The sequence below is a fragment of the Onychostoma macrolepis genome, chromosome 22, assembly GCF_012432095.1.
Source record: "Onychostoma macrolepis isolate SWU-2019 chromosome 22, ASM1243209v1, whole genome shotgun sequence".
Lineage (NCBI taxonomy): Eukaryota > Metazoa > Chordata > Actinopteri > Cypriniformes > Cyprinidae > Onychostoma > Onychostoma macrolepis.
The window spans coordinates 18,085,955-18,113,164 of record NC_081176.1 but is presented as its reverse complement, the minus strand read 5'-3'; the positions used below and the strand labels follow the sequence as shown (position 1 = coordinate 18,113,164).

Here is a 27,210-nt window from a genome sequence, read left to right as displayed (position 1 = left end):
TTCTGTGACTGAATGCCCTAGCAACCACCAAAAACACCCCAGCAACTGTATATTGATACCCTAGCAACCACCCAGGACACACTAGTAGACACCTAACAACACACAGCAACTAGCTAGAAATGCCCTATCAACTGACTATCAATGCCATAGCAACCACCCCAGTACACTCTAGAAACAGAGTTGAAATGCTAGCAATCACCCAAAATACCCTAGAAACCACTCAAAACACCCTAGCGATTGCCAACAAATCATTCTTGAGGACGTGTCTTTAAGATTTTGTGACTGAACACCCTAGCAGCAACCTAACAACACATAGAAACACTGTAGCAATCACATAACAACACACAGAAACACCCTAGCAACCACCAATAAATGAACAATCACTCTTGAAGGTGTGTATTTAAATGATGGTGATCATGCAGAGTGATCACAACTTCTTGTGTTTTACTTCTTTAACCTCAGTTTGGCCTGCCACACATCCGAGCGACCGCCGCGAAAGAAGGGATGGACGGAGGGTTTTATGGTTGGATGGATGAACAATGACTCAAGTGTGGCTTAATACTTTTTGGGGTCACTTTTCTCAAAACATTCAGAAATATATCGCAAGATGCAGATCACTCCTAACTGAACGTATCTACTAATCCAGCTATGAAGATGTTCCTCAGAGGTGTAAATCCCTGACACATCAAAGCACTTCCCTCACAATAGTCCTTTGCTCTGGGAGGCTCAGGCCGCTGGACCTGCACTAGGGGTTTTGGGGCCACTGAGAGCAGCAGACCTGAACAGACCGGGCAGCACATATGATTAATGCTGAGCTGAAATTAGGGCAAATGGGGGGTAGATGAGCGGTCATGCTTGGCCAGCCCACCCGGTTCAGCTCATGGTGTTTGGGGTGAGTCTGTTCACAGCTGGGACATTCCCATAGGAAGAGACAAAAGAACACGGGATATGGGGTTAATCTGAATTTAGCATGATGTGATTTATTTGACATAATACAAATCAGATCTACTTCTATAATGAACTATAGATAATGATATGTTTTATATTCAACTTCTATATTTATTATTATTAATCAATAACAATACTAAAATACTACTACTAATAATAATATTAATTACATAGATATTAATTACATTTGCATGTTCCTCATTTGTAAGTCGCTTTGGATAAAAACGTCTGCTAAATGAGTAAATGTAATATATACATATTTATTTATATTTCACCTCTATATTTAATAATTATTACAATGAATATTTACATTACTTGTATTTATTTATAGTTATAAATTTCAATTAATTCGATAATAATTATATTACCAATAAATAATTGTTTTGTTATGAGTGTGTAATATTTATAATTACTATATTACTAATTATATTTATTTATATTTAACTTCTATGGTTGAAAATGATTAGGATTATTAAAATATAAATCGAACTGATCTTTTTTTTTTTAACCCTGAGACAATAGCCAACTATTTTTTCATTGTGTGTAGAGATTTATGTTTAAAAGCTATTACTTTGCGCTATTCATTATTATCACAGTGTTTGAACTGATGCCAGTCTGTTTCCAGCATATTGTTTTGGAATGTCTTGGAGAGCTTTGGATGCTGTGGAATAATAAGAGGCTAATGAGACTGAGGGAAGGGGGAGGGCATTGAAACTGGTGGGCTGAACTGCAGAGAGGGGAGAATTGGCTCTCCGGTCTCTCTCCAGTCAGAGAAAATTTACCCCTACAGTCCTCCACACGAGACTCCAGCGATGCGATAAATACCGCACCTTTGATATCTGGCCATATTGCATCAATACTGAAGGATTAAACGGTCAAGACGTTTGGTCTGGGATTTAAAGGTAAGAGAAACTCTTCTTGCCCACCTTTAACTTTCTGAATGTCCAGCGACAGCGATCTTAACCGTCAGTAAGTCTTAAGTTTTACAATTAAAGTTCGCAATATCGCGAATGACTTTTAAACATTAGCATAACAGACCAGTTTAATCGTGAATACGACTTTTTCTTTGTCAAATTTGTACGACATGACAAGAGATGCCACAACCGCAGTGTTGAAATTAGTATTCGCAAAAGGATATCGAGCATTCAAATAACAAATAGCCTATTTAAAATTTGACAAGTGTTCATTAGCGCAATTCTTTATCGCTCTTATCTTATTTTCATGTGCAGGCTAGTTCTTTTTTCTGGTTTACAAAAAGTTTTTTTTTTTTTTGTAATTTTTTTTTTTTTTTAATACAAAACAGTGCACAAGTACCATAATCTTTTACATTAGTGACATAATTAGTTCAGATGTTTTATTTTTTCCAGTTGGCTATTTAGAATGTTGTTACTCAATATAGCAGTTTAATCGTCTTTTTATTTATTTATTTATTATCTTGGTTGTGACATCTCTTGGCATGTCGTCTGAATTTGACATTGATTAGATTCGTATTAAGAAAATACACTCCGAAATTCCAGTATCGAATACTGGACATTCGAATTCGTGATATTTTAGCGGGATTGTTTAAAATTATTTATCGAATGTTTTCTGTGTCGTCTGAAACTTCTTAACCAAACGTTTTCATGTGCTTCGCTTCGGATTAGTAAATTACTTATTCGTTTTGAGATTTTAGTTTTCTAATTGTTTTGTCACTTTTAAGTTTTCATTGAAGCTGTGTTTATATGTTTAGTATAATGACATGGTATTATACCAAAATGCGTTCTGGTGGTCTAATTTACCGTTATTTATTTCTTTTAGTGTTTTCATGATGCAGTTGTTGGACTTGTGGACCACATTCATCCTCTCTAAGGATTTTTACCTGACTTGAGAAAACCTTACTTACATGACATCATACTAAGAGGAGAACTGGATACCCAGCTTCCCAAGTCCACCAGCACCCCTTTGTGGCCTGTGGTGGGTTGCACATTGGATTTAAAACTACCAAGCCAGTGCGAACCATGGATGACCTAATCGCCAGACACTACAACTTCACTGGGAAATTTCGCAAGGTCGACAGGGACCCGGGACTCAGAGCGGACTCTGTCGTCTTCATCATCGTGTGCTGCTTCATCATCCTGGAAAATGTTCTGGTTCTCCTCACCATTTGGAGGACCAAGAAGTTCCACAAGCCCATGTACTACTTCATCGGGAACTTGGCCTTGTCAGACTTGCTGGCCGGGGTGGTGTACACTGCAAACATCTTGCTGTCGGGAGCCAACACTTATAAGTTGACCCCAACGCAGTGGTTCTTCAGGGAAGGGAGTATGTTTGTGGCTCTGGCCGCTTCGGTGTTCAGTCTCTTGGCCATTGCTATCGAGCGACACCTGACCATGCTGAAGATGAAACTTCACAACAATGGCAAGACCTGCCGGGTCTTTATGCTCATCAGCACTGTGTGGTTCATCGCTGCCATCTTGGGCGGTTTACCAATTATGGGTTGGAACTGCATCGACAGCATGAACAACTGCTCCACAGTTTTGCCCCTTTACCACAAGACCTACATCCTCTTCTGCACCACCGTATTCAGCGTCATCCTCATGGCCATCGTCATCCTGTACGCCCGCATCTACGCCCTGGTCCGCACGCGGAGCCGCAAGCTGGTCTTCCGCAAGGTTGCCAATGGCCGCTGCAGCAACAAGAGTTCGGAGAAGTCCATGGCCCTCCTGAAGACCGTCATCATTGTGTTGAGCTGCTTCATCGCGTGTTGGGCGCCGCTCTTCATCCTGCTTCTGCTCGACGTGGCCTGCCAGATCCGCACTTGCCCGATCCTCTATAAGGCTGAGTGGTTCCTAGCTCTGGCTGTGCTCAACTCCGCCATGAACCCTCTGATCTACACCCTGACCAGCAACGAGATGCGCCGGGCCTTTATCAAGATGCTCAACTGCGGCATCTGCGACCAAGCAGCGGGCAAGTTCTCCAGGCCCATCATGGGCGCCGAGTTCAGCAGGAGCAAGTCGGACAACTCCTCCCACCCCAATAAGGACGAGCCTGAATACTCGCCCAGGGAAACCATAGTGTCTTCTGGGAATATCACCTCTTCTTCTTAAAGGGACTTTTTGTGTACATTTACGTATCAATTGTGTGTGCAAGTGAGTGTGTTTGTTTGGCGTCCTCGTTGTTTGTGATCCGTAACGGTAGCGGAAGACTGGGAGAAACCAGAATTTGTTGGAAGTCTTGGCTTGCTTGCGCCTACATTAAAGACTTCATCTTCTGCAATTCCTGACAGATCGCCTGAACTTTTCTGCAACTTAGGGAAGCACTTAACCAACCATTATTCAGTTTTTTTTTTCTATCCCTGTCAAATGGAAACTTGTAGACAAGCACTTTTCCGGGAATTGCTCCTTGAGAACCAACATAGGCATTACTGACTCTGTCTAAAATGGATTGATGTGAAACATACTAGCTTGTTATGGTTGTTTGTACTACATTTTTGGAATTAAATTGAAGAAATGCAGTCAAAAAGTACTTGTATTTCTTTGAGTTAACACTATTTGGTATTAGGATGTTATTTTGCCCCTGATCCAGAATGTATTTTGTAAATGTATTTGTTTTTCTTCACCTTTCAACAAATAAACTGTTGTTGTAGAAGAGTGTGCATGTACATTAGCTGCCAATATTAATTTATATTGAAACAGTTCCAATAAATTTGAAACGTGGAGGGATGGAACTAAGTGTTGTGTTAATTAATTGTAAATATATTTTATTATTTTACTTTGATAGTACGCCGTGTATCATAGCTCGTGCACATTGATCTATCCTGCAGGGGTTGTTTTGTCTTTGCTGGGTTGCATGCCTCAACTCTAATGAAGTTAATTTGATGGGATGGAAAGATCTGGAGAATTTAAGATTAATGTCTATGTGAATTTTCTGTTGGCATGTCACGATACAACAGAATCAATGTACAGGCTTGTATTTATCCATCTGTTCCTCATATATACAATCAAATCATGAGCCAGTTTTATCCCTGTTCAGTGTTGCACATTGTAACATCTAGTCCATGTGGTTTTGTTCTGTTAGTTGTTAATAAATATTGTTGAAGAAAAAGCAATCAGAGTTGTGATTTGTTTTCATTTAAAATTACATTTAAATGTTTTGCTTAGTATTTAGAATTGGTTCCAAAAGCTGGAGACCATATTGAAAATCTGCAATGCAGAATCAAATTTAAACCTGAAAATATATTTTAAAAACTTTATGGACAATAAGTTCAAATGTTTTTTCTTTTTCTTTCTTTTTTTTTCTTTGAAGCTCAAGATGTAAAACCCATCTGCTTAAGTGCTGCTGTCATTAGAGAAAAGAGAGACATACTGAAATTCATCTTAATTTTTCATGTTAATTATTTCAGTAAATAATTATTAAACTCAAATTGTTCTGGTGATGATATGATTTGCCATTAAAAATTATGTATCCGTAATTAATTTGTACATTTAGAAATAAGCGAAATAGAAGCATTTTCACAAGTGGTCTCAAACTTTGAACTCCAATGTAGCTGTAAATAGAATTGTATAAATAATATGACACTATATATATATATATATATATATATATATATATATATATATATATGCAATTAAATTATAAATTCCTGTAGAGCACAAAAGACAATAAAATGCAATGTAAATGTAATACTAATTCCGTCACAGTAGCAAACAATTCTCATATATGAGCAAAGAGCGCCACCTACTGGACAACTGTTAAAATGACATTTTTTAGCTTTTGTTTTTAGCTATGTGACAAGATTTTCACAAATGATAATAAACCACTGACAAATCTTAAAATCTGCATATATGTACATATTTACGCTGAAAATACAGGTTAACATTTAAATTTATTACATCATATTACGGTTTTCTGACACATTCAGTTTCATGGTATTACTTCATGATACTGCTACTGTAAGCATTTTTTTTTTTGTGTAATTACCCAGTGCACACTTTCCTTTATACATCCATATATATTTAAATCTAAAATCTAGATGCTGATTCATGAATATGTTATGAATCAACTACCCATTTGCTTACAAACACACAAATAGGGAATGCAGTGCTGCATAATATCCTTTTCCTAAATGATAATTATTATCCTTTTTTAATTATCTAGTATTATTATTATAATAGACTGTAGGGAAAAAAAATCACCTCACTAAAATTGAAAAGAAATTTTATTTGAAACTCTGATAGGCTATTCATTTGAAATTCATAAAATCAAACGTAGAAATGACTAAAATTATTGTAACAAGTGGTGGGAACAAAGATGTCTCTATAACACAATGATGAAAACTTGTTTTTTTCTTCAGTGAACCAAAACATTACTATGACAATATATCTATAACATGCAATACAATAATTTGAATAAGGTTAAGGCTTCATTGTGTGAATACAATGCAAATCACGCACGGTAAGGTATGAATAATGGATAATTATGTCAGTTTGCTATTTAAGACACATTACTGTTTTTTTCATGGGTTCACTGGGTTCAGTTTTATTGATGTCATGGAATGGGCCTGCATTGCCCTGCAACAAGACTGCAAAGTTCTTTTACATTTGTGTAATTTATTCATAAAATGCAACATGTTAATGTTTAAAACGGCTTACAGTATTTCAGTAAGTAATTACCTCTTTGTTTATATATTTATATACTCCCTCACACATACAATAGAGGAAGAAACTGTCACCAAAAAATGCAACCAAACTCTTTACCCACTTTCACTGCGATTGGTAAAGCAAAGCATCATGGGAGCGTGAGTCCCTTTCGCGGAATTTCTCCATTTTTGGTTGCTATGGCTGTGGCGCAACCGAACTACATTTCCCAGAATGCCATTTTCTGTACATTGGCTCATGTTATACATGGGGGAATATGAGAGCGGCGGAGGAACCGAAAGCGACAGCAGAATCCCTGGCGATAAGTATAACGATAAATAGTGGTCGTGAAATGGGGGAGAGTCAATGCCAAACCGCTCAGAACAGGCTGTCGTAAAAGGAAAATCGTATTTTGGTGTTCTGCTTTTTTATATCTATAAATTTGGCGTGGACTGGGGTAAGGCACCTCCCTGCCTGCTCTGCGCCGGGGTGTGTGCGTGTTTTTCGGCTAGGCTTCATCGCATCACCGCGCTGCAGTGTGTTACTGGAACCGAACTGAGGTGCCACGCCGCCGGTTACTGCTGTCCTGCGCCGTCGGCTGATACTATGTCAAAAACAGAGAGAGACAAAGTAACACTGCGAATCAATCCTACTGACCTATGCAATGAAAAAATGTCAACTTTGCTCTCTATCAGCTGTGGTTTGTAGCCATAAAGAAGTACAAGTGTGCCGAAAAATATAGTGGAGCGATTTTTAAAAAGGTGAGGTAAACAATTTGCATCTCACTACAAATCTAACTTTCTTAAAGAAAATTGGGTCATACTTTACATTACATTGTCATTGTTGCAGTGCTACTATGTAATTACGTAACTTAATGTTATTTCCAATGTTAATAATAAAAAAACTGAAATTGCTTGTAATTGCATAAGCTTGTAATTAGACAGGTTGTTGCAATTGCTTTTTTTAACCCATTAATTTAGCTATCCATCATTTAGCTCTGTAGCTTTTCAACATGTTACATTGTAAAGTGTTTAAAAAAAAAAAAAACAGTGTCAATTCTTATAGATAAAGTGTGTGATTTTTTTGCAAATTAATGGGTATGTTATGTTTAACTTGCCCAATCACATCATGCAAAGTGGACTTAAGGAAATTTGAGTAATAACTTTAAGTAATAAGAGTTTGTTGTACTGCAAACTGCTTAGGAAACAAGTGTACATCGGCATATGACTTCACAGGAAGTTGAAGAGGGAGAATTTACCCACATGCCATTTTGTACCACCTCAAATATGTGCACCGTCATATAGCATGTCAAATGAACATTGTGGCCAAATAATGAAACAGTAGGCGAAAAATATCCAAATTGACAGATTGCATCTGCTGACATTGTGAGGTGTGCAGCCAGGAAACTTTTATGTCCCCTAAGACCTATTAAGCTGAGGAGCTGTCAGATTCAGAAAAGCTGACAAATAAAAATAAAAATGATGAGCCGGGTGGCTCTCTCCACATGTAAGTGTGCTATAGGTACCAAGAATGTTGGTCCCACTAGTCAATTAGTCTATTTATCAAATTCAGTACATACTCTGATAGGATGGGATTTTGGACACAGAAAAAGTTTGGCTAAAAGAAATTTAGCCAGGGTAATGAAAAAAAAAGTGCTTTTATGCTGTTTTTGAGTGTGTAAAGCGAGATACGATTACAGAGACGTCACACTTTCATTTTAAACATCAGTCATTTATTGCTAAATTAAGTATTTATTTGAATACATAATACTGTATTTAGTTATTATATACATTTATATATTTAAAAAGTATGTTTTGTTTTCTAAAATACCTACCTGAGTCTAGTGTTGTTATCTGTGACACTGTAACTGAGTGTTACAAATGACCATATCTTGTCAGGTGAAGTGAGCTTCTATCCCCTGCTGAGTGTGTAAGGTGCACTGAACACTAAGTAGAGTCCCTGTGAATCGTAATGCAGCTAATTAGTGTTTTCTAAAACAGGTTTCAGAAAACTCCCCTGTCAGCCATTCGTTAAAGTCGCAAAATAGAGTGACAGTGTTTACACTTTCTGTGGGAATCAGCCTATGAATGGTTTACTTCATAGGCTGAAAGTAAACTCTGTGTTTTACTCTGTGTTTAAATTTGGGATAGGAGGAAGTATTTGGGTTTTTAAAAATATGTTTAACATTGTTTACTAATAATGCTGATTGTTCTGGGTTGTTGTGTGTGTTTTTTTTATTGCTAACATGCTCAAAAAGACCCACTGTAACAGTCCTAAACTTCTCTTTTTTTGTCAGCAGCTTTGAAAAGCAGCGCAATAGGCAGCCCGCATGGAACGAGCAGGAAGCATCCAACTTGATATTCCGGACTTCAGCAACTCCGTCCTGTCGCATCTGAACCAGTTGCGAATACAGGGCCGTCTATGTGACATCGTGGTCAATGTTCAGGGCCACAGTTTTCGTGCCCACAAGGTGGTCCTCGCCGCCAGCTCCCCCTACTTCAGGGACCACATGTCACTGAGTGAGATGAGCACTGTGTCCATATCAGTGATCCGCAACCCAACCGTGTTCGAGCAGCTCCTTTCATTTTGCTACACGGGACGCTTGTGCTTGCAGCTCGCCGATATCATCAGCTACCTGACGGCTGCCAGCTTCCTTCAGATGCAGCACATTATTGACCGTTGCACCCAGATTTTGGAGGGAATCCACTTTAAAATCAGTTTGTCAGATGTGGAAGAGGAGCTTGGGAATGGGGCCCACAGGACCGCCAACCAAACCATTGAGTCAGGAAGAGGTGGGACCGGGCTAGGTGGGTCCCGCTCCCTAAGTCCCAGACATACCAGTTCCCGATTGATTGGCAACACTGGGGTGATCAGCATCCGTGATGTGAGGGAAGTCAGAGAGATCAGTCCCCCTGGTGAGTCCATGAGCCCCCAGATAGTAGAGCACAGTGGCATTGGCTCGGAGGAGGTGGGAACTGGGAAAGAGCCCATTCTCCGTATTAACCGAGCCGGGCAGTGGTATGTCGAGACGGGGACTGAGATGGAGAGAGGTGGAGAGGAGAACGTGCGGATGGTAGATGGGTTTCGGATTAAGACGGAAAGGATGGATGAGTGGATGGGGGCGGAGACCCAGGCATCGGCGGAGGAGGGCAGTGGGGCCGAGGAGGGGCCGACGGTGATGATTGACACCTCAGGACGTAGCACACTGGTGCAGGAAGGAGGAAGAGGTGGGAAAAGCTCCCAGCCGTCCAGTAGCTTCAGTGAAACAGAGAGGTGTGTAAAATCTTTCTGAAGTTCATGTTCACTGTCAAGATGAAAGCAAAATCTTAGTCTTATTGCACATAATTCTTCAGTTCATTATTATTAAATTGTTTTAATGGACTTTTATTGAAATGTAATGTCTTTCTCCACTTCAGAAACAAGTATCTATTTCAGCTAATGTCACCAAGACTTCTTACTTTTCAACCCCTCCCCTTTAACCATTTACATTATCAAATCAGTACTGGGTGATACCATATTGAATAAAGTATCCCATTCTACTCTGAATTGAATGTCTATTGGATGTAGTTGCAAGCGTCATTTCATGTTGATTATAAGGTTTGGAAAATCCAGGTGTGATACTTTAAGATGTGCTGCATTTACCCCAGTAACCCATTTTCTTCTGCCGACAAGTTTCCTGTAAAAGATTGAACACATACTGTGTTTTCTTTCAGGTTTAGTCCAACAGGAAGTGTGGTTGTGATGGCTGATCGCCAGAGAGCCAAGAGTGAGTCTCCAGGAAGAGTTGACGATCAGAGACACCCCACCTCACAGGTAGGGCAACCTTAAAACTTGATCAAGACTCTGCTTACAAACCTTGGTTTAACTTTTTATGATCTCTGAACACAGTTGAAGTAGTTTCAAAGGAATGTCAGCACACCTTACCGAGCAAATAAGAAGCTTTAAATTGCCTGCAGTTGCGTAATTCTCAGATCAGGTGGTGTGCCTAACTTAGAGTGCATTTCAATTTGGAAAAGGGGTGGGAATCATGAAAACAAACCATAACCTCTCACCTTTCCCTTATCAGGGAGAGGAACAAGCCGTGTTTGACATGGGGGGATACGAGGAGTACCTACGAGAACAGGTAGGTGACCGGTGGTTCCGCTACAACCCCCGTCTCACCTGCATTTACTGCTGCAAGTCCTTCAACCAGAAGGGCAGCCTAGATCGCCACATGCGCCTGCACATGGGCATTACCCCCTTTGTTTGCCGAATCTGCGGGAAGAAGTACACCCGCAAGGACCAACTCGAGTACCACATCCGTAAGCACACAGGAAACAAGCCCTTCCATTGCCATGTCTGCGGCAAGAGCTTCCCGTTCCAGGCAATCCTCAACCAGCACTTCCGCAAGAACCATCCAGGCTGCGCCCCACAGGAGGTGTCCCACAGTGCCTCGCCCGAGACCACCACGGTCACCTCCCGTGGAGGCCAAAACGAAGATGAGTCGCCCTCCCAGGAGGATGCCGAGGGCAATGGTGGAGGGGGAGGTGCCGGGTCGTCCTTCGGAGAAGGGGTCCAACCTTCGGTATCCACCACTGGGCCCGACTGAACGGCTTTGAAGGAAAACGTTACAAGTTTAGGGAGACACAGGACAGCGGGGTCCAACAGGACCTTCTCTTGAGAGTTCCCTCTGTCCCATGTCTCCCACCATCCACACTGAAATTGCAAGTTGGAAGGAGTTGAGTGAGCAGGAGGTTCTCTCAGCTGCTGTCAACGAAGAAGCGGATAAAATAAGGGAGAGTCTTCTGCGTCCTATTTGGACGGAGAACCTCTATTTTTTCCAGTGATAACAAAGATGCAAGGAACAATTTGCTAGAAATAGTATTCTCTAGGGATTTATAAATGGTATTTCCGCTTTAAACCGCATCTACCTTCACCATACAAACTGAACAGGACATCAATATATGAAGACAAGCCACACTCCAACAACCTCACACACCACTGGATGCAGTGATTTTTGTTTTCTTTTTTTTGTTTTTAGTCTTTCCTGTCTTTTATATGTTACATTTTTTTATATTTTTGTACTACTACAGATCTTTCAGGATAAACTAAAAGAGAAGCTCTAGCTATGATTTGGTCAAATTGCATCGAAATTGCCAAACTTCTCTGTGCCAGAAGATGAGTTATAAAATGAGAGGACATCGTAGTCCTTCGCTACTTTGCCTTGAGACAATCCTGATAAATTAACCTGGGGCTAGACTTTGCACTCCCCAGCCATGGCAAGCTTAGGAAAACGGGTTCAGTTTTTTATTAGGGACCCTCAGGTCTGACCTAACATCAGATTCTTGATTTATTTTTTTGTTTTGTGTTAAGTGCTGATCCAGCCTGCCATAGAACCGAAACTCATTGCTCACAATTAGCCTCAACGCAAGGAAATTGTAGTTCTAGAACTTCGGGTTTGTAACAAGAAACAGTCACGTCATATTATTTTACTTTTACTGTTGGTGGAAATACTGTGATATAGGAACGCTGGTGAAAAGACGAAGGTAGAATATAGCAGTGACATATGTATTTATTTCACATTTAATTCCCGTTAAGGCCTTCATACATCTCCGAACTCAACAACTCAGCTGCTGAATGTTGGCGATACAGTGATATAAAATACAGGAAATCCTTCAACCTCAGATAAGCTACAATAGACCGCTCAGTTACCTCTCTCTCACATCAATACGCAATACCGATCTGTCGCACACAGATGCGTGGATGCACTCAGCCGAATTTTATGTTCAGTGTTTATTTCTTTTCATACGTTTTAAGTCGCTCATTGAGATTCGCAAGTCTCACCAAATTGTTTTACTGGTCTGGCGATATTTTGTTTGTAAGAATGTGTTTGAGCAGGGGGAAAGGTGTCCCTCAGAGGACATAACCTTCTTCCTTTTTTGTGTCAAGAAATGAGTCTGAGGCAGAGACGAACCAAAACACGGACTTGGTCGTCGATATTGTTTAGGAAAACAGAAACCGTATGTCTGTGATGACTGGGAAATGCCGAAATGCCACGGAATGACTTTGAGTGCAAGATTTCCCTTCATCTGATGGAAGGCACTTTAACCTTGGGGTCAAGTGCCTTTACACTTGGCTTATGAACAGATGTTTCCAGCTGGTGCTATGACGTGAATTTACTGAAGTTTTCAGTAACCAAAGGAACTGAATTTTATTGTGGAAGATCTTAAACCCTTAAGATTTCGAAGGGCGAAGAGGAAAAAAGAGATTACATCAGGCACTTAAAGAATGGGTGGGGGTGTTTTTTGTTTTGTTTTTAGAATATTTGTATATCTATATACATGTCACTTATGCATATTTAGACAAATTTATACTTGTAATAACTATTCAGAGACAGTTTCTAGAACGATAAACAAAAGCAAAGGCGTTTTAAGTGAAAGTAAAGCTGTTATCATTTTTATAAGGCTGTGAATCACACTTGGTTGTGACCGATTTCTTAAGAAAGGGTTGATGCATATAAAAATCAGCTACTGATGTTTCCAATAGGGATTTTGTGCACCTCACTTCATAAAAACACAGGTTAGAACTTACATTTACCATTTCTCACATCTGTGAACACAGGTCAGCAGGTAAACACTTCTTATAAATATCAGGAACTCACTGTTTACTTTTTGTGTTTACCTTTTTTGGTTTGTACCAAGCAGATTTTCTTACTTGGAATTCTAGCTCTGGGTAACTTGGGTCGACATATTTCACAAGTGCAGCAAAAAAACTGACATACATATGAACTTTTCCTCTCAATGTAAATACCCATGCCTCAGAAGCAGTCGCAGTGAAATACAATCCTGAAACTGTATAATTTCACGTTTGTTGTACAGCGCAGAAACCAGGTAAATAGAAGAGCATGTTAATATTGCTTTTATTTGTCAAAATGCAACCTCATGATAATAGAGAAGGGCAAATGATTTTGTCTGTAAACAACATAATCATAACCTAATATGTTATAATATACCAAGAAAAGATGTTTGTTTTATGGACTTTGCCTTTAAGTTGAAATTTAGATTTGGGGCATGGGCCTGTTTTGTGTATGCCAATCATATAAGGGTGATAGTGACTTAAATTATCTCTATGTGAATGAATTAACTGCAATTTAATAACAAGGGATCTATATCTGTAATCAGTCATTCCAGTTATTGTACTGCACATTTTAGCAGTCTAAATTTAATCATATTAATTTGGGTTTTAGGGCTAATGATAACTTTCAGCATGTTTTCCCTTTGTGCATATCTATCGTTGACCTTCAAAACATTGATGGTTGACCAACCTGCCTGTTTTTTATTTTATTTTAAACAATATTATTCATTCAAATATTACGTTTGGCTTTTGTATTTGTTTTTAAGCTTTAAGGAACATGGCGGAGGATAAATGTGTTGCTACAGTGTATATATTAGGCTGTAATATTTAATGTTTCTATATGACAATACATCTACTGCAGTTTAATGGTATTGACTGAACAAGTCATTTCTAACCAAATTATGTCTAATCTTAACAGTGTTACAGAATGTGTAGTTTTGAACGGAACAGAACTACTTTTAAAGCAATATTTCACCCCATTTCCAATTCTGAAATTACTTTCAGATAAAGTGTTGCAGAATTATAACACACCATAATGAACACAAGATCTTTTAAAAAGTTGCGAAACTGATACCCAATTGATTTTCACAAGAAAAAACTTTTCAAAGCAGTTATACATATTGGCAAATGTGATAAAATTAGTTTCAGCGATTACATTTACCTCATGATTTTTTATTTTAGTTTTTCATGGTCTAGCTTGTGAAAAGTGATACAATGCATGTCTCTTAGTAGTTTATTTTGGGGAAGACCGAATGACAACACTGAGCCATATCTTCAGAGTTTGTTCAGTCTTGTCACTCTGGAGCAAATATTTTGTACAAGCAACACATTTCCGAAGAGGACACTTCAATGCAAATAACCGACGTATATATTTCAACACTGTCTGAATAAGCAAGCAAACGTGATGCTTTGTCAAAAAAAGTTGTCAGTTGTTTTCTTACCTCAAAAGAGTCTTTGTACAAGGAAACAAGACATTGTTTTTCTACTGACCCTCAGTAGAAATTGTTTATTTGCATGTTGTCTTTGTCTTTTGTAATGGCCAAACATAAAGACATTTCCAGGCATCTAAATTTGCACCAAGAGAAGCCAAAATATTGACCTTTACGATTTGTCTCGCTATATTGTTTTATCTTGCAAAAAGCAATATAGTCTGTAAAGTTCTTTCCATGTGTCTTATGTTAATCACTTTAATTTAAATCATACTTTAGAAATATTTTATTTTACATAACCATGAAATAAAACAAAATATAATAGGTATTTTATTGTTAAAAAATGTCCAAAATCCAAAACATAAGAATTATCTTAGAAATCAGTTACTCTAATTTTAATAGCAAACCAGTATATTTATTGAAAAAGTAAATGTTTAAAAAAAATATGAAATTATATTCATAGGTGATTAAGTATAATTACTTATTTGAAATTAATCAGTTTATAATTACTTAAAATTTTAGACTTTTCACATTTAAAATGGTACAGGAATCAGAAAGATTAAGCATTAATAATGTGAATGCCATTTTCACAATAACCACTGTTTTATTTTTTCCTCACTGGCAGTGTCAAGTCCATTCTTCTAAATAGAAACAAAGCACTTTAAGTGTAACTGTGAAGGATTTTTAATTATGTTCTTTAAATGTATAATTATGTAAGCCCAGATTGTGTGATACTGCTAAACCCAAATTTCTAATATGAAAAAATAAACCTGTTTTATCCTTGTTCTGTGCCTGTACATATTGCTTTTATTTCTTTCATTTGTAAATCCTCTTTGTTCCTTTTGAGATGCTCGTTTCCAGTGCTTGCTTGGTGGACTGATAAAAACAACATATCATGACAAATTTAACGGTCATTATTAAGCAATAATGAAGAAACAAGGCTGCCTTGTCAAGATTAAAATGAGGACTATCAGTAACTGTCCTCATAGTGTGGGATCCATATCCAATCCATGTTAGCTGCTCCCACAAGGATTAGCGACTCGGCCGGTGAAGATCAAGGCGTTGATGCTGGACTCACGGATCAGCAGAAGGAAGGGCTGATCGGCCACAAAATTCTCCCGGTAGATGTTTAAGGAACGTCCGGTAGCAACTACTGCTGTGGCGGCAGCAGCTTCGCTACCTTCTTCATTCACCTGAAAAATTGGAGAACCAGACCATTGGCTAAGAAATTGTATGATCTGTCTTGCTACGCAGTTAGGCTAAACATAAAAACATGAGTTTGCAAACAATATTGAATGTATTTTACCTCAAGGAAGGCCTTATGGTAGGCGTTGGAGATGTACAAGTTAGGCCCATCATCGGCAACCATCCCTAGTGCAACACAACATGTGACAATATTGAGTAGATTCATCTAAACTCAAGATTTCACCCCAACCATCATTTTCATAGCAATCAAGCCAAGATCCCATACAAGTAGTCTATATGACTTGTGCTCTACATTCCTAGTCTTGTGAAGTTTTTATGTTCTACAGAAGAAAAAGTCCTACAAGTTTGGAACAACATAATGCTGAGTGAATGATGACTGCATGTTTTTTAGGTGAACTATCCCTTTGAACATTTTAAAGCCAAAACAGTAGCAACAAGTTCTACAATCAAACTAATTGTGTACCTGGGAGACTGGCGCTTTCTGGACTAAAAAGATCTTCAAGGCCCATTTTCTTCAGCTGCTCTTTGAGGCTAAAGTTGTCCTCGATACGGAAACGAGGAACCTGCACGGCCACTGTGGTCTCTTTCATGGCTTGTAACCAACCCTCAAGTTTCTTGAGGCTCATGTTTTCCACCACCTTAATTGGATGCGGTTTTGTTAGGTAGGACTAGAGGAGAAGATCTTTGAGGATAACTTTTTGTCTATTGTTTATAATCAACTTACTTCTGGCAGGGTTGTACCTTCAGTAGGTAATATGAGCACCATTGTGATGTCAGCACCATTGTAGGGCAATTCAAGGATCTTCACCTTGTCGCCATCGATTTGGGCATAATTAAATTTCCTCTCTTGGTACATCATGGGGACTGGACACTTATATGTCTTGCTGACATGAAAGTCTAACTTCATGACATTTTGCTTATCAAACTTGTGTTTCCATTGACCCTGGAACACAAAAACCAAACTGTTACAGAGTTCACAAGTCAGGAAAGTTCGGTCCTGCTCACGGAGGGTCACTTTCCAGAGTTTAGCTCCAACAAACTTGCCCAGTTTCTAGTGATCCTGAACAATTTGTCAAGGTCTTCTACTGTACATGATGAATGAAACTTTTAAATATATTTTTATTTAAAAGCAATCCCAGATCGCAAAATTCCTGTGGCCTAGATCAGGCCCACACCTGACACTTTCATCTGGCCCACATACCGCGTGGAATGATGGCACTTGGGCAGACCGCTCCTGGGGCCTCATTTATAAAATGTTGCGCAGAAACCATACTAAATTTGATGTTTCAATCATATCTCAAATATGCGTACGTGTGATTCATAGAATGAACGCAATCACAGAAAATGCATGTACGCCTCTCTTGCAGATGTGAAATCTATGAATCGCAAATGATCTTGAGCGCAACTGAATGGTTTCAGCTCTCTGCCTTGTAAATGCCTCCTAATTAATGTCATTAACATATAAAAGAACACCAGTCAAAATCCAAATCCGTTAATTTAGAACAATTTACATATTCAAAACCTCCAACAAGAAAAGTGTGTACGTCTGCTCAGACCCTGACGTGAAGCTAAGCAGTTTTCCACGTCAAAGGCAGTATTTCAGTGGTCTCAAACTCAATTCCTGGAGGGCCACAGCTCTGCAGAGTTTAGCGCCAACCAGCTCCAACACACCTGCTTGGAAGTTTCTAGTAATCCTGAAGACCTTGATTATCTGGATCAGGTGTGTTTGATTAGGGCTGGAGCTAAACTGTGCAGAGCCGTGGCCCTCCAGGAATTGAGTTTGAGAAAATGCAGTATTTACAAATGAGCTTTGGCGTAGATTTAAGCGTACGCACACTCTGTAAGATCAAATCTGAGCGTACGCACACTTTATAAATGAGGCCCCTGTTTGCCAAATTTGGGCCATAAGCAAGCCAAAGGAAGGCCCAATGTCAGCCATGAATAAACCAAATAAAGCAGAACTGGCCCAAATCTGGGACACATTGATTTGAATTCTGGCCCAGATCCAACACTTTGCTCCGGCCCACATACTGTGAAGAATGATGGCACTTGGGCGGTCCGCTCTTGGGGCCTCATTTATAAAGCATGCGTATGCTCAGATTTGATCTTAGAGTGTGCGTACGCTTAAATCCACAATGTAGCACAGCGACATTTAAGCCATGTAGACATAAGACCAGACAAACTCAAAGCGAACACACAGAACCTTAAGTACTCAGAGCAAACAAGGATAATTAACTAGGCACACCTGAACAGAATAATACAATCAACACAACAAGGGAAACAGCGCAAAAGGAAAACAAAGTCCAAAATAACAGAATCCATGACAGTAAGAGCTATCATTATTGTGAACTTGTTTTTATGCTGCACGGTACACAAATAAAAAACTGCCATTAAAAGCATGTTTCAAAAAATAAATTGCTGGGTATGTAGCCTTCTTAAGACTTATATTCAGATCACCCTGCATCAGTTTCATCAGTGTTTCATCCTACTAAAAGTAGTCAAATTCTATTAGGCCATATTTACAATTTTAAACTTCCGTTTCAATTAGCCAGTCAATGCTGACTGTGCCATATATTTGCCAAAACTGGCCCAGATACGTTTTAATATACCTGGGCCACATTTTCTGAAACATGTGGACCACATTTGGTTTTCACCCTAATTAGCCTTTGTCGATTGTGCACTAAGTTAAGTCGTGACGTATTGTCAAGTATGGTGACCCATACTCGAAATGGTGCTCTGCATTTAACCCATCCAAGTGCACACACACAGCAGTGAGTAGTGAACACACACACACACCTTAGTCATGGTATCGAAGGTGCAGGTGCGGGAATCGAACCAGCGACCTTCAGGTTACAAGCCCGACTCCCTAACCATTAGGCCACGACTACTATTTATTCACTATTTACCACATGGGCCACTTTAGGGTTACATTCAGATTACACATTGCAGTGAACACAGCATCTTTGTCTACAGAGGCCCACATGTGATTTGATATATTTGGGCCATTTTTGCTTTTTTATATGTAGGCCACTTCAGGCATACATCCATTTTGTACAGGCCATAAGAAGGCCAGCAGTGCCGTATCATTGCCTTAAGTGGCCCACATCCGCATGCTATCTGGGATTCATAACTTGACAATCAACATCTAAATAAAACATTTCTGAGGAATTAATCCCTTCAAATCTGCCTATTCAGATTGTGTTGGAATGCGTAGGGTTAAATGAAAGATGCCGAATTCTCCCATCTACGCTATAAATAAAGCAATTTTACTTTTATTTCCACTGTACCAAACCCATACTATACCATGACTTCAAACCCAAGGTATGTACTGAACCATAATTTTTGTGTACCATTATACCACTACTGTCTAGGGTGCTGAAGTGTCTGTTACTAATTTGCTTTGCTGTGAGCCCTGTCATAATTTTATAAAATGCTTACATTCAGTTTTGTTGGTATTGTGGTAGGAGGGGGAGTCTGTCATACGTTTTGCAACCCAGCTCGTTGTCACCATATTCTGCTGAAGTGTACACACCGATTTTGTGATGATGCAATTATTTGTAAAGAGAATTAGCATTTTACTTAAATTAGCTGTTTTATTTTGATGGTAATTCTCTCATTGTACTTATTGCTTGTTGCTTTTATGAGGCTGGACTAGCTTCTTAAGAGCTGGAATTGTCAAAGATAACTAGAAGAGTACACAGTAAGCTAGACTGGGCCAAGGTTCAAGGGTACATTTATACCACAATAATGTGCTAAAAACGCTGTATAGCGCTGTATTATGCATGCCAGGCCAGTAGCTGGCGATGCCGAACACTATGCTTGCGTAGAAATGTGTTGCGCTTGCACACATGCATTTCTATAGACTGAACAAATAATATGTGTATGATTTCAGCATTTTCACAAATTCATGTTTTTGTAGTTTACATGAAGATGATAACGACATTGCTTTCAAAAACTTGCACTTTGAAACCCTTTTTTTTTTTTTTTTTTGCATTTTGCAAAGTTTGCATTTTCAGGTCTCCAAAAATGCAGTTGTTGTGTAAATGAACGGCCAAAGTTTTCTGTTTTTAGTTAGCAAGTGTGTTTCATTGGTGTTGGAGCCAAACTCTGCTGGAAGGTGGAGACCCCCAAAAAATTGCATCTTAATTACAAGTATCTCTCTGCATCCTCACTTACTTTGAAGTAGATTGCGTTCACCAAGACTAATATGGTGTTGGAGTCTATTGAACCTTCTGGCAGGGTGTCTTTTATTCGGTTCTCGGTCTTGTTGGCTATCCATTCATTTATCGTCGTCCTTGAATCTTCCGGTTTCTCCTGGAGGATGAAACTTGAATGTTTAGTACAGGGTGAAGGATCAGATGACCTACATTTAGACACTTATACCAATGTAACCTTAAAATCAAGAGGCAGCAACTTGGCTCCATAGACCATCTCACTGATGTGCTGGTAGGACTCATTAAAAACTGTAGATTTGTCTCCAAACAAACGGTTTGCGGAGATCAATTCTGTTGTCTCATGCTTTTTGCGATATAGTCGACAGTTCAGCTTGGCGAAGAAGAAATGGACCTGGTCTGATGTCTTCTCCTTTATCGTATCGAACTGAAACACCTACATGTGAAGAATAGAGAAGTTATTGACCTGCTCGAGTGATCGATCTTTATTTGGAGTTACAATTACTTGACCTTACTTTCATGAGCTGCTCCAGTGTGGTGTTACAAGCCCCTAGCTTCGTCATGGCGAAAGCTGTTGAGATACTAATTGGCGACAGAAAGATGTTTTCATCGTTGGACTTTCCCTCAGCAAGCTGCTTGAAAAATGAGAGGGCGAAGCGGCTGTTGGCTTTGGACAATTCCCACACTCGAGGGTTGGTGCCAGCTGGGATCTTCTCAGGTTTTTCAGTTGGTTGTGTTTCAGGTTCCAGGCTGCGGTAGATGCACATTGGCTCCAAAGGTAGATCTTTGGGCTTCACGTTGCAGATATCTTTGGCTGCCTGGACCGAACAGAGGGCAAGTACCCACAAAGCCAACGTACATGCCAACAAATTCATCCTGCCTAAGGTGGAATGGGAAACGAGCCCAGGAAAAGCAGTTCAGTGCAAATTCTGGTGGTCAAACAAGGCATGGAATCATGCAATACAATGTCTACAGCGAATTGGGATTGGGAAGATTTTTAAAAAAATTTGTACTTGTACTTTGTATTTTGTAATTAGACTTAAGCAGGAGCAAACTTTTTTCCATAGCACTACTTTTGTACAATGAAATACGATGAAAAACAGCTTTCGCTTTAAAAATCCACAGTGGTTACAATGAAATAAAACCATTTGAAGTTTAAATTACCATAGCTGAGCCAATTTTGACAATTTTTACTTCATTAATCATACACTGCTAGCCACAAATGAATATTTTATCTGAATTCTATTTCATTACCAATGGTTGACTTACAAAGATCCACTTTATACACGGATTGTCTCTAATTGAGGTGAAAAGTTAAATTTTAACCCTACGAAATCACCAATACGCTTCATACAACTCAACTGCTCTTTCTTGATCCGGATGTTCAATGCATTTAAACATTTTTCACGTACCTGACGTTGTCGTATTTCTTTGTTAAACACCAGTTTTGGAGCTATGCTGTACTAAAGTAAGTAGCAAAGTGAAGAAAACACTGTTCTCTGGACAGGTCAGTGCCCTTAAGACTGAAGAGACAAAAGTTTACTCAGGACGACCTTTGAGCTATTGATTGGTTTTGTAAGGTTAACCACAAGCAAAGCAAATTTGACTAATAATGTGGAATCTGTTCAAAACATTGTTAAAAAGAACCATTTCTGTACAAATGCCTGAGGTGAAACTATTTTGTTTGTTATCAGTTGTTTTGCTGTTTGTTCAATGTTCAACACCTAGTGGTTGTTGTGTAAAAGTGCCTGAATTTGTAAGAAAGACCAGACAGGAAAATGGTGTACAATATTATTTAATCATAATCCATGCCAGAATCACTGCTGCACATAAAATACATTTCTTATTAAATAATTTTTTTTTTCAAGTTTTTCAATATCTAATTCAAAAATCCAGTTAGTAATACCCCCTGCCCCCTCAAAGAAGAAAATCAATTGTATTATACAAAAATGCAATCCAAAATTTCACACAGTGAATTCTTGTACAAAGAGAGAGAAAAAAAAGGTATAACGACTACATCCACATTGGAGAAATATTCTAAACATTCCTTAAATGGAGTATAATATACAAACATTTACTTTCTTATTCAGGTTGAAGTTAAAATGTACCTTAATTTAAGCAGTCTATCATGAGATAAAATGGGAGAAATCATCAAAAACAATTATATATCCCGATGTTAGGAATCATGGTGAAAAGACCACAATGCAACATCCCATCTCACGAAAAATAGTCAATACATGAGTGCAAGCAATGAGTTACAGTGGGAACAAACATACAGAAACGAGGTGGACAGCACTCTCTTTGGACACACTTGAACACAAACACACAATCATTCCTTTCAAAACTACACGCTACAGCTAGAGGCTAAAACACTAAAGCCTGTACTTGTGCACAACCCTTATGTTTTCAAGTAACATTATGACTTCTCGTAAATCTACTATGTGTGTATGTGCACGGCGCATACTTTCCCCTCCAGGCCAGGGAACAATATGTACCATAAATTATTTATCTGTGTGGGAAAACATACTACAGTCTTGGCTGTTTCAGGCACCAAGTGTCAAAATTCAAATTTCAATTATTCCTAATTACTCATGTTTACGACATTTGACACTAATTAGTACTACATTCGTATTTCAAAACGAACCCTGAACATAGTCAACAATCACAATAAGAAAATGAGGTCCAGTGAGGAAACCGAGACTTTTCATTAGACACTAATCATAAATACGTTTTATTTTTTTTATTATTTTTTTTTAAAGAAGTCAGCACTGAGTGGATGAACCTCACGAAAACAAAAAGGTAGTCATATTTCACCTCAAAATCGAAAGAATTAAAAAAAAATTGCATTAAAAATCAAGCACTTTTTTTTTTTTTGCATTGAGATTTCTTTCTTTTGCAAAATTGGCTTAATTGTTTCATTCTCATCACTGTGATACAGTAACAAAGTTATTTTTCAAATTAAAAAAATAAATTGTATGAAGGCAGTACTATAAATATTACAATGACGTATCAATAATTGTAATTTTTTTATATATTTTTAATTATGTTCACAATGCAAAAAATTTCATTCAATTCATGCAAAATGCATACACTTATTTTGGGGTGAATTGTGACCGTTTTTTGACAAGTTTCATGAGATTCACCTGGGTAAACATTTTGGTTCCCTTTTCAAATCGATAGTGATTCCCATTGGCTCATGGGTGATCATGTAAATGTTGCTTTGCAACAATAGTTTAAAACAGTTGGTTTTCAAATGGCTGACTTCAGATACATAATAAATTGAGCCCTTCTGCAAAAGTTTATACAATCTGCGTTTCATTCAAGGAAACACTGAAAATCCGTTTTGGTTAGGTACAAAGGAACTGTCAGGGATTGTATTAATGGCTTTTATGAGATCAATAAACCTTGTTTTGTTTATCTGTATCATTAAACCTCCAATAAAGTCATTAAATAGGAAAATAAGCCTTGATACTTTCCTCTCTGAATATGGATATCAAATTACGTCAAAATACACACTGTCCTTGTTTTCCTGTTCCAATTCAGAACCCTAACATCAAAAGACCACCATCACACCATGAAACATGCTTAAATACTCAAGTTCACTTGCATGAAACATACACAAAAACAAATGACCTGGCAATAAATTCCTTTATCTCAGAAAGGATAGGCAGTACTCAGTTTGGCGGCCTGAACGCCTGCAGATTCATAGAGATCATTTAATATAAATGCTGACTTAAGAAGACTGAGAAGAGTTGAATATTATAAATCGAGATGGTTCAGCTACATCTAAACACCAAACACGTGAATAACTGCACATTTGCATAAAAGGCACAGTCTTGAAGTCTTTAAGTCTCGAAACTGGTTAAGTGACAATTGCAGTCCTGAAAAAAATAAAATAAAATAAGAGCGCGCAACATGATGTTTACACCCAAATACACTAAAATCAACCCTGAGATAAAGACAGAGATGTTCCTTTAAACTGAAAACATAAAGATGATGTTACCCTGACTTCTAAATCCTAAAAATACCTACAAGAACGTTTTAACATGCCTTTGCCTTTTTAAACCAAGCGTTCGTAATCCAGTTAGTTGCATCGAACCAACAACAACAACAAAAAGCTTCTGCTTTTCTCTGTTTCTTTCGAACTAATTTTGGGTAAATTCGTGCTATCCTTACAAGTCTACACTGTGCTTCACAGTGGTTACCTAAACGAAGTTGCAATATCCAATCTTTACGATTGCTTAAATGTCAAAAGCTCAGACCAAAGCGACAGTAATAACGAAAATAATAAAAACAATAGAAGTCAACTCCAACTTAAGAGAAGTTCCACCAAAATAGGTGCTTTTAAGGTTGTGGTAGGATGTCTCAAGAGACCATTATATGCTAGCAGGAAAAAAACAACAACAACAAACTAACCTCTAACTTAAAGCTAAATTACTGAGGCTGACAGTGTTTTGTAAGTGATGAGATCTCACCACCAAGGAAGCAACTACATGGAAGGATGCAAGTTTGAGATTTACAGTGCAAATGTTTTGATAAACCTAATACATTACTGATTCCGGATTAGTTGACGGAAATATAATGTTGTGGACTTAAGGCAAATTTAACAGTTGCCAAGGTCTGTGCAGAATCTGCCAACACATTATACTCATATTGCGCCTTTGCTTGTTTATTTTGGCTAGCCTGATAATGCTGTCAGTTTTTCTTCCAAAATCTGCACAGAACATTGTCTGCAGATTCTGCAAAGTTTTACAACAACATGGCAGAACTGGCTGGTGGTGGGACTCTAAAGATCACTGGGATTGACGTAACTACAAACTCAATTTTTGGTTGGGTCGAAAACAAAACCAATTCCAAATAAAGTGAAACATGGAAGTATTCATGCTTTGTGGTTTTTCATCTGAATAGATTTGGAGATATTTAGCATTACATTACTTGTTCACCAATGGATCCTCTGCAGTGAATGGGTGCCGTCAGGATGGGAGTCCAAACAGCTGATAAAAACATCCCAATAATCCACACCACTCCAGTCCATCAATGAATGTCATTTCTCACAAACATAGCAGCTTTTCACAATAACAGTTTTTCTTTTTCAACTTTAAACTGTTGCTTCTATCCAAAATATGAGTCCATAATCTATAATAACACTTCCTCCAGTGAAAAAGTCCATCCTCTGTTGTCCTCTCACATCAAAATCCATTTCTGTTTTTGTGCTGTTTTCAATTATAAATGGTGCTTGATCTGTGCGTATTTCTCTTCTGGTTCAAACGACATGACTTTTTTTTCACTGAAGAAAGCAATATTATGGACTTATATTTTAGCCAGAAGCAACAGTTTGAAGTTAAAAACGTCTTAAAGATGGATTTGTTTATTACAAAAATGCATCTTTTTGCTTCACAATTAATGGATTGGAGTGGTGTGGATTATTGTGATGTTTTTATCAGCTGTTTGGACACTCATTCTGACGGCACCCATTCACTACAGAGGATCCATTGGTGAGCAAGTAATGTAAAGTTAAATTTCTCCAAATCTGTTCTGATTTTGTTCAAATTTTTGGGTGAACTATTCCTTTAAAAGGTAAGGATTCCAAGCTTTTCCAGTCCAAACAGTCTCCTGCAAGACATGAGACAGTAAAGCAAAGTATAGGATCAGGTATTAGAATGAAGTCGAGGAGGACATGCTTGAGCCCAGCCTGTAGGGGAATTCGATCGAACCGGCCCATCAAAACAACGTTCTTTAAACTTCAAAGACGAAACGGAGAATGAAGGGGAGTCTTGAGGCGGCTAAAACTGCATCAAAGTCTTTCTTTTTGCTTTGAATATACGCCACATCTTTCAGGATGAAAAACACCACATATACAAAAAAACAGAAAAAAACCAAAAACTTGGCTTGATCTGAAGATCGTAATTTCACTGACAAAGTGAAGAGTAGTATATACGCACTCTTACAACAGAATGCATCTTTATGCATTACCGTAGCGGCTTTCTTTCCATCCTCAGGATGGAAAAATGTAACTATACCCACTATGAAAAAAACAGAGTGACCTGGATTGTTATTTCTATTTACGTCCACAAAATATAGAGGCCGAATAATGCATCCCTGAGGACATTACAACAGAAAATGATGATTACAGGCGGTTCAATCGAAATCCCTCAGGCAGTGTAGTGTGTAATATGCTGAAAACAATACAAGGGCCCTATTAAGACTGGAAAAGGCTTTTGGGTTTGTTGGCATGAGCGCAATTGAGGTCAAATCAGTGAACATTGGGGTTTACAAGCATTTCTATAACAGACAATAATGTGCATCGCAGCAATCACACTGTAAAAGCCTAAATGAAGCCTAATGTATGAAACATGATACAGTTTTAACCGCCAAAATTGGTTGAATATGCAGCAAGCCTGCAGTTATTGTAAAAAAAAAATCAATTTAAACACTGTAAACTCTGACAGAAGTGTAAACGCCACAAAGCACAACGAAGAGCGTAACTACTGAAAACGTAGCACATAACGATAAAAATGCAATTTTGAAACCCAAGATAGTGGATTAATGATAGTTAAACAACATAACTGAGATCATCTTATATGTTGCCTGACAAACACTTAAGACTGTGGATTTTTCGGATTCACCCTGATTTACGCGGCTATGAAAAAAAGCTAGTCTCAGGAAGGAGGTGAACGAAAAGCAGGAAGAAAATACTCGACAGCAGATACTGCTGTAAAAAGAAACTAAATCAGGGCATGATTGTGCAAGTCTGCTGAGGCACATGCACAGTGAATCCCACCCATATTTGCCTGATGGGTGTTTGAGGGTCAGTGAAGGAAGCTAAGCGCACAGGATTAAGCGAATGAATACAGCGATGATGGAGCATCCTGCTCTAGAGGGTTTAACCTGGCATAATAGCGGAAGCGGAATCTGAGGTAGAAAGAGCCGGCTAGGAGTGGACGACTCCGTTCTTGGGCAGATCAGGGCTGCTGGCCACCTGTTCGGAGGACAAACTGAGAGATGACGTCTTGCTGGTCAACGAGGACATGCTGCTGCTGACGAGACCGCAGTCCTGGACCAAACCCATGGAGCCGTTTGAACCCTCACTACAGTTAAAAAGAGAAAGACGATGAGAACTACGGTCATGGACACAAGAAAGCCCAAATCTTGACTTAAAAAAAAAAAAAACATAAATAGCACTTACACAACTGAAATGTTACTGGTAAAAAATTATATATATTTTTC

General features: G+C 38.5%; 4 protein-coding genes across 5 annotated transcripts in view; 2 read left to right on the top strand and 2 right to left on the bottom strand.

Moving 5' to 3' along the window:
• The first annotated feature begins 1,688 nt into the window (after nt 1-1,688).
• s1pr1 (sphingosine-1-phosphate receptor 1) lies at nt 1,689-5,029 on the top strand. Its single transcript, XM_058761795.1, has 2 exons — nt 1,689-1,850; nt 2,746-5,029. The coding sequence occupies exon 2, from the start codon at nt 2,946-2,948 to the stop codon at nt 4,032-4,034; it is 1,089 nt and encodes a 362-aa protein (XP_058617778.1). The 5' UTR covers nt 1,689-1,850; nt 2,746-2,945; the 3' UTR covers nt 4,035-5,029.
• Nucleotides 5,030-6,817: 1,788 nt separating this feature from the next.
• zbtb37 (zinc finger and BTB domain containing 37) lies at nt 6,818-15,388 on the top strand. The gene is made up of 4 exons (XM_058761791.1): nt 6,818-7,324; nt 8,863-9,836; nt 10,277-10,376; nt 10,630-15,388. The coding sequence occupies exons 2-4, from the start codon at nt 8,893-8,895 to the stop codon at nt 11,149-11,151; spliced, it is 1,566 nt and encodes a 521-aa protein (XP_058617774.1). The 5' UTR covers nt 6,818-7,324; nt 8,863-8,892; the 3' UTR covers nt 11,152-15,388.
• On the bottom strand, nt 14,923-21,542 carry serpinc1 (serpin peptidase inhibitor, clade C (antithrombin), member 1). 2 transcript variants are annotated; one of them, XM_058761792.1, is made up of 8 exons: nt 21,396-21,542; nt 20,499-20,863; nt 20,204-20,419; nt 19,988-20,125; nt 16,536-16,754; nt 16,275-16,449; nt 15,912-15,976; nt 14,923-15,798 (listed from the first exon to the last, which is right to left on the bottom strand). In XM_058761792.1, exons 2-8 carry the CDS (start codon nt 20,856-20,858, stop codon nt 15,619-15,621), a joined length of 1,353 nt encoding a protein of 450 aa, XP_058617775.1. In that variant the 5' UTR covers nt 20,859-20,863; nt 21,396-21,542; the 3' UTR covers nt 14,923-15,618. The 2 variants fall into 2 exon arrangements, with proteins under 2 accessions (XP_058617775.1, XP_058617776.1); XM_058761793.1 differs by having other exon boundaries at nt 20,499-20,859; nt 21,396-21,536.
• A 220-nt stretch (nt 21,543-21,762) lies between these two features.
• rc3h1a (ring finger and CCCH-type domains 1a) overlaps nt 21,763-27,210 on the bottom strand; it is a 32,477-nt gene continuing 27,029 nt past the window's right edge. The window contains 1 exon segment of the mRNA XM_058761790.1: nt 21,763-27,071. Coding sequence (XP_058617773.1) covers nt 26,915-27,071 — 157 coding nt within the window. The 3' untranslated portion in view covers nt 21,763-26,914.

Coding starts and splice junctions, on each gene's coding strand:
- s1pr1 (XM_058761795.1), top strand. CDS start 2,946: ATGGATGACCTAATCGCCAGACACTACAACTTCACTGGGAAATTTCGC.
- zbtb37 (XM_058761791.1), top strand. CDS start 8,893: ATGGAACGAGCAGGAAGCATCCAACTTGATATTCCGGACTTCAGCAAC. Junction 9,837..10,276: donor AGCTTCAGTGAAACAGAGAG/GTGTGTAAAATC, acceptor GTTTTCTTTCAG/GTTTAGTCCAACAGGAAGTG. Junction 10,377..10,629: donor AGAGACACCCCACCTCACAG/GTAGGGCAACCT, acceptor TTCCCTTATCAG/GGAGAGGAACAAGCCGTGTT.
- serpinc1 (XM_058761792.1), bottom strand. CDS start 20,858: ATGAATTTGTTGGCATGTACGTTGGCTTTGTGGGTACTTGCCCTCTGT. Junction 20,126..20,203: donor TGCTGCCTCTTGATTTTAAG/GTTACATTGGTA, acceptor TTCATCCTCCAG/GAGAAACCGGAAGATTCAAG. Junction 15,977..16,274: donor AGAAAGCGCCAGTCTCCCAG/GTACACAATTAG, acceptor GTGTTGCACTAG/GGATGGTTGCCGATGATGGG.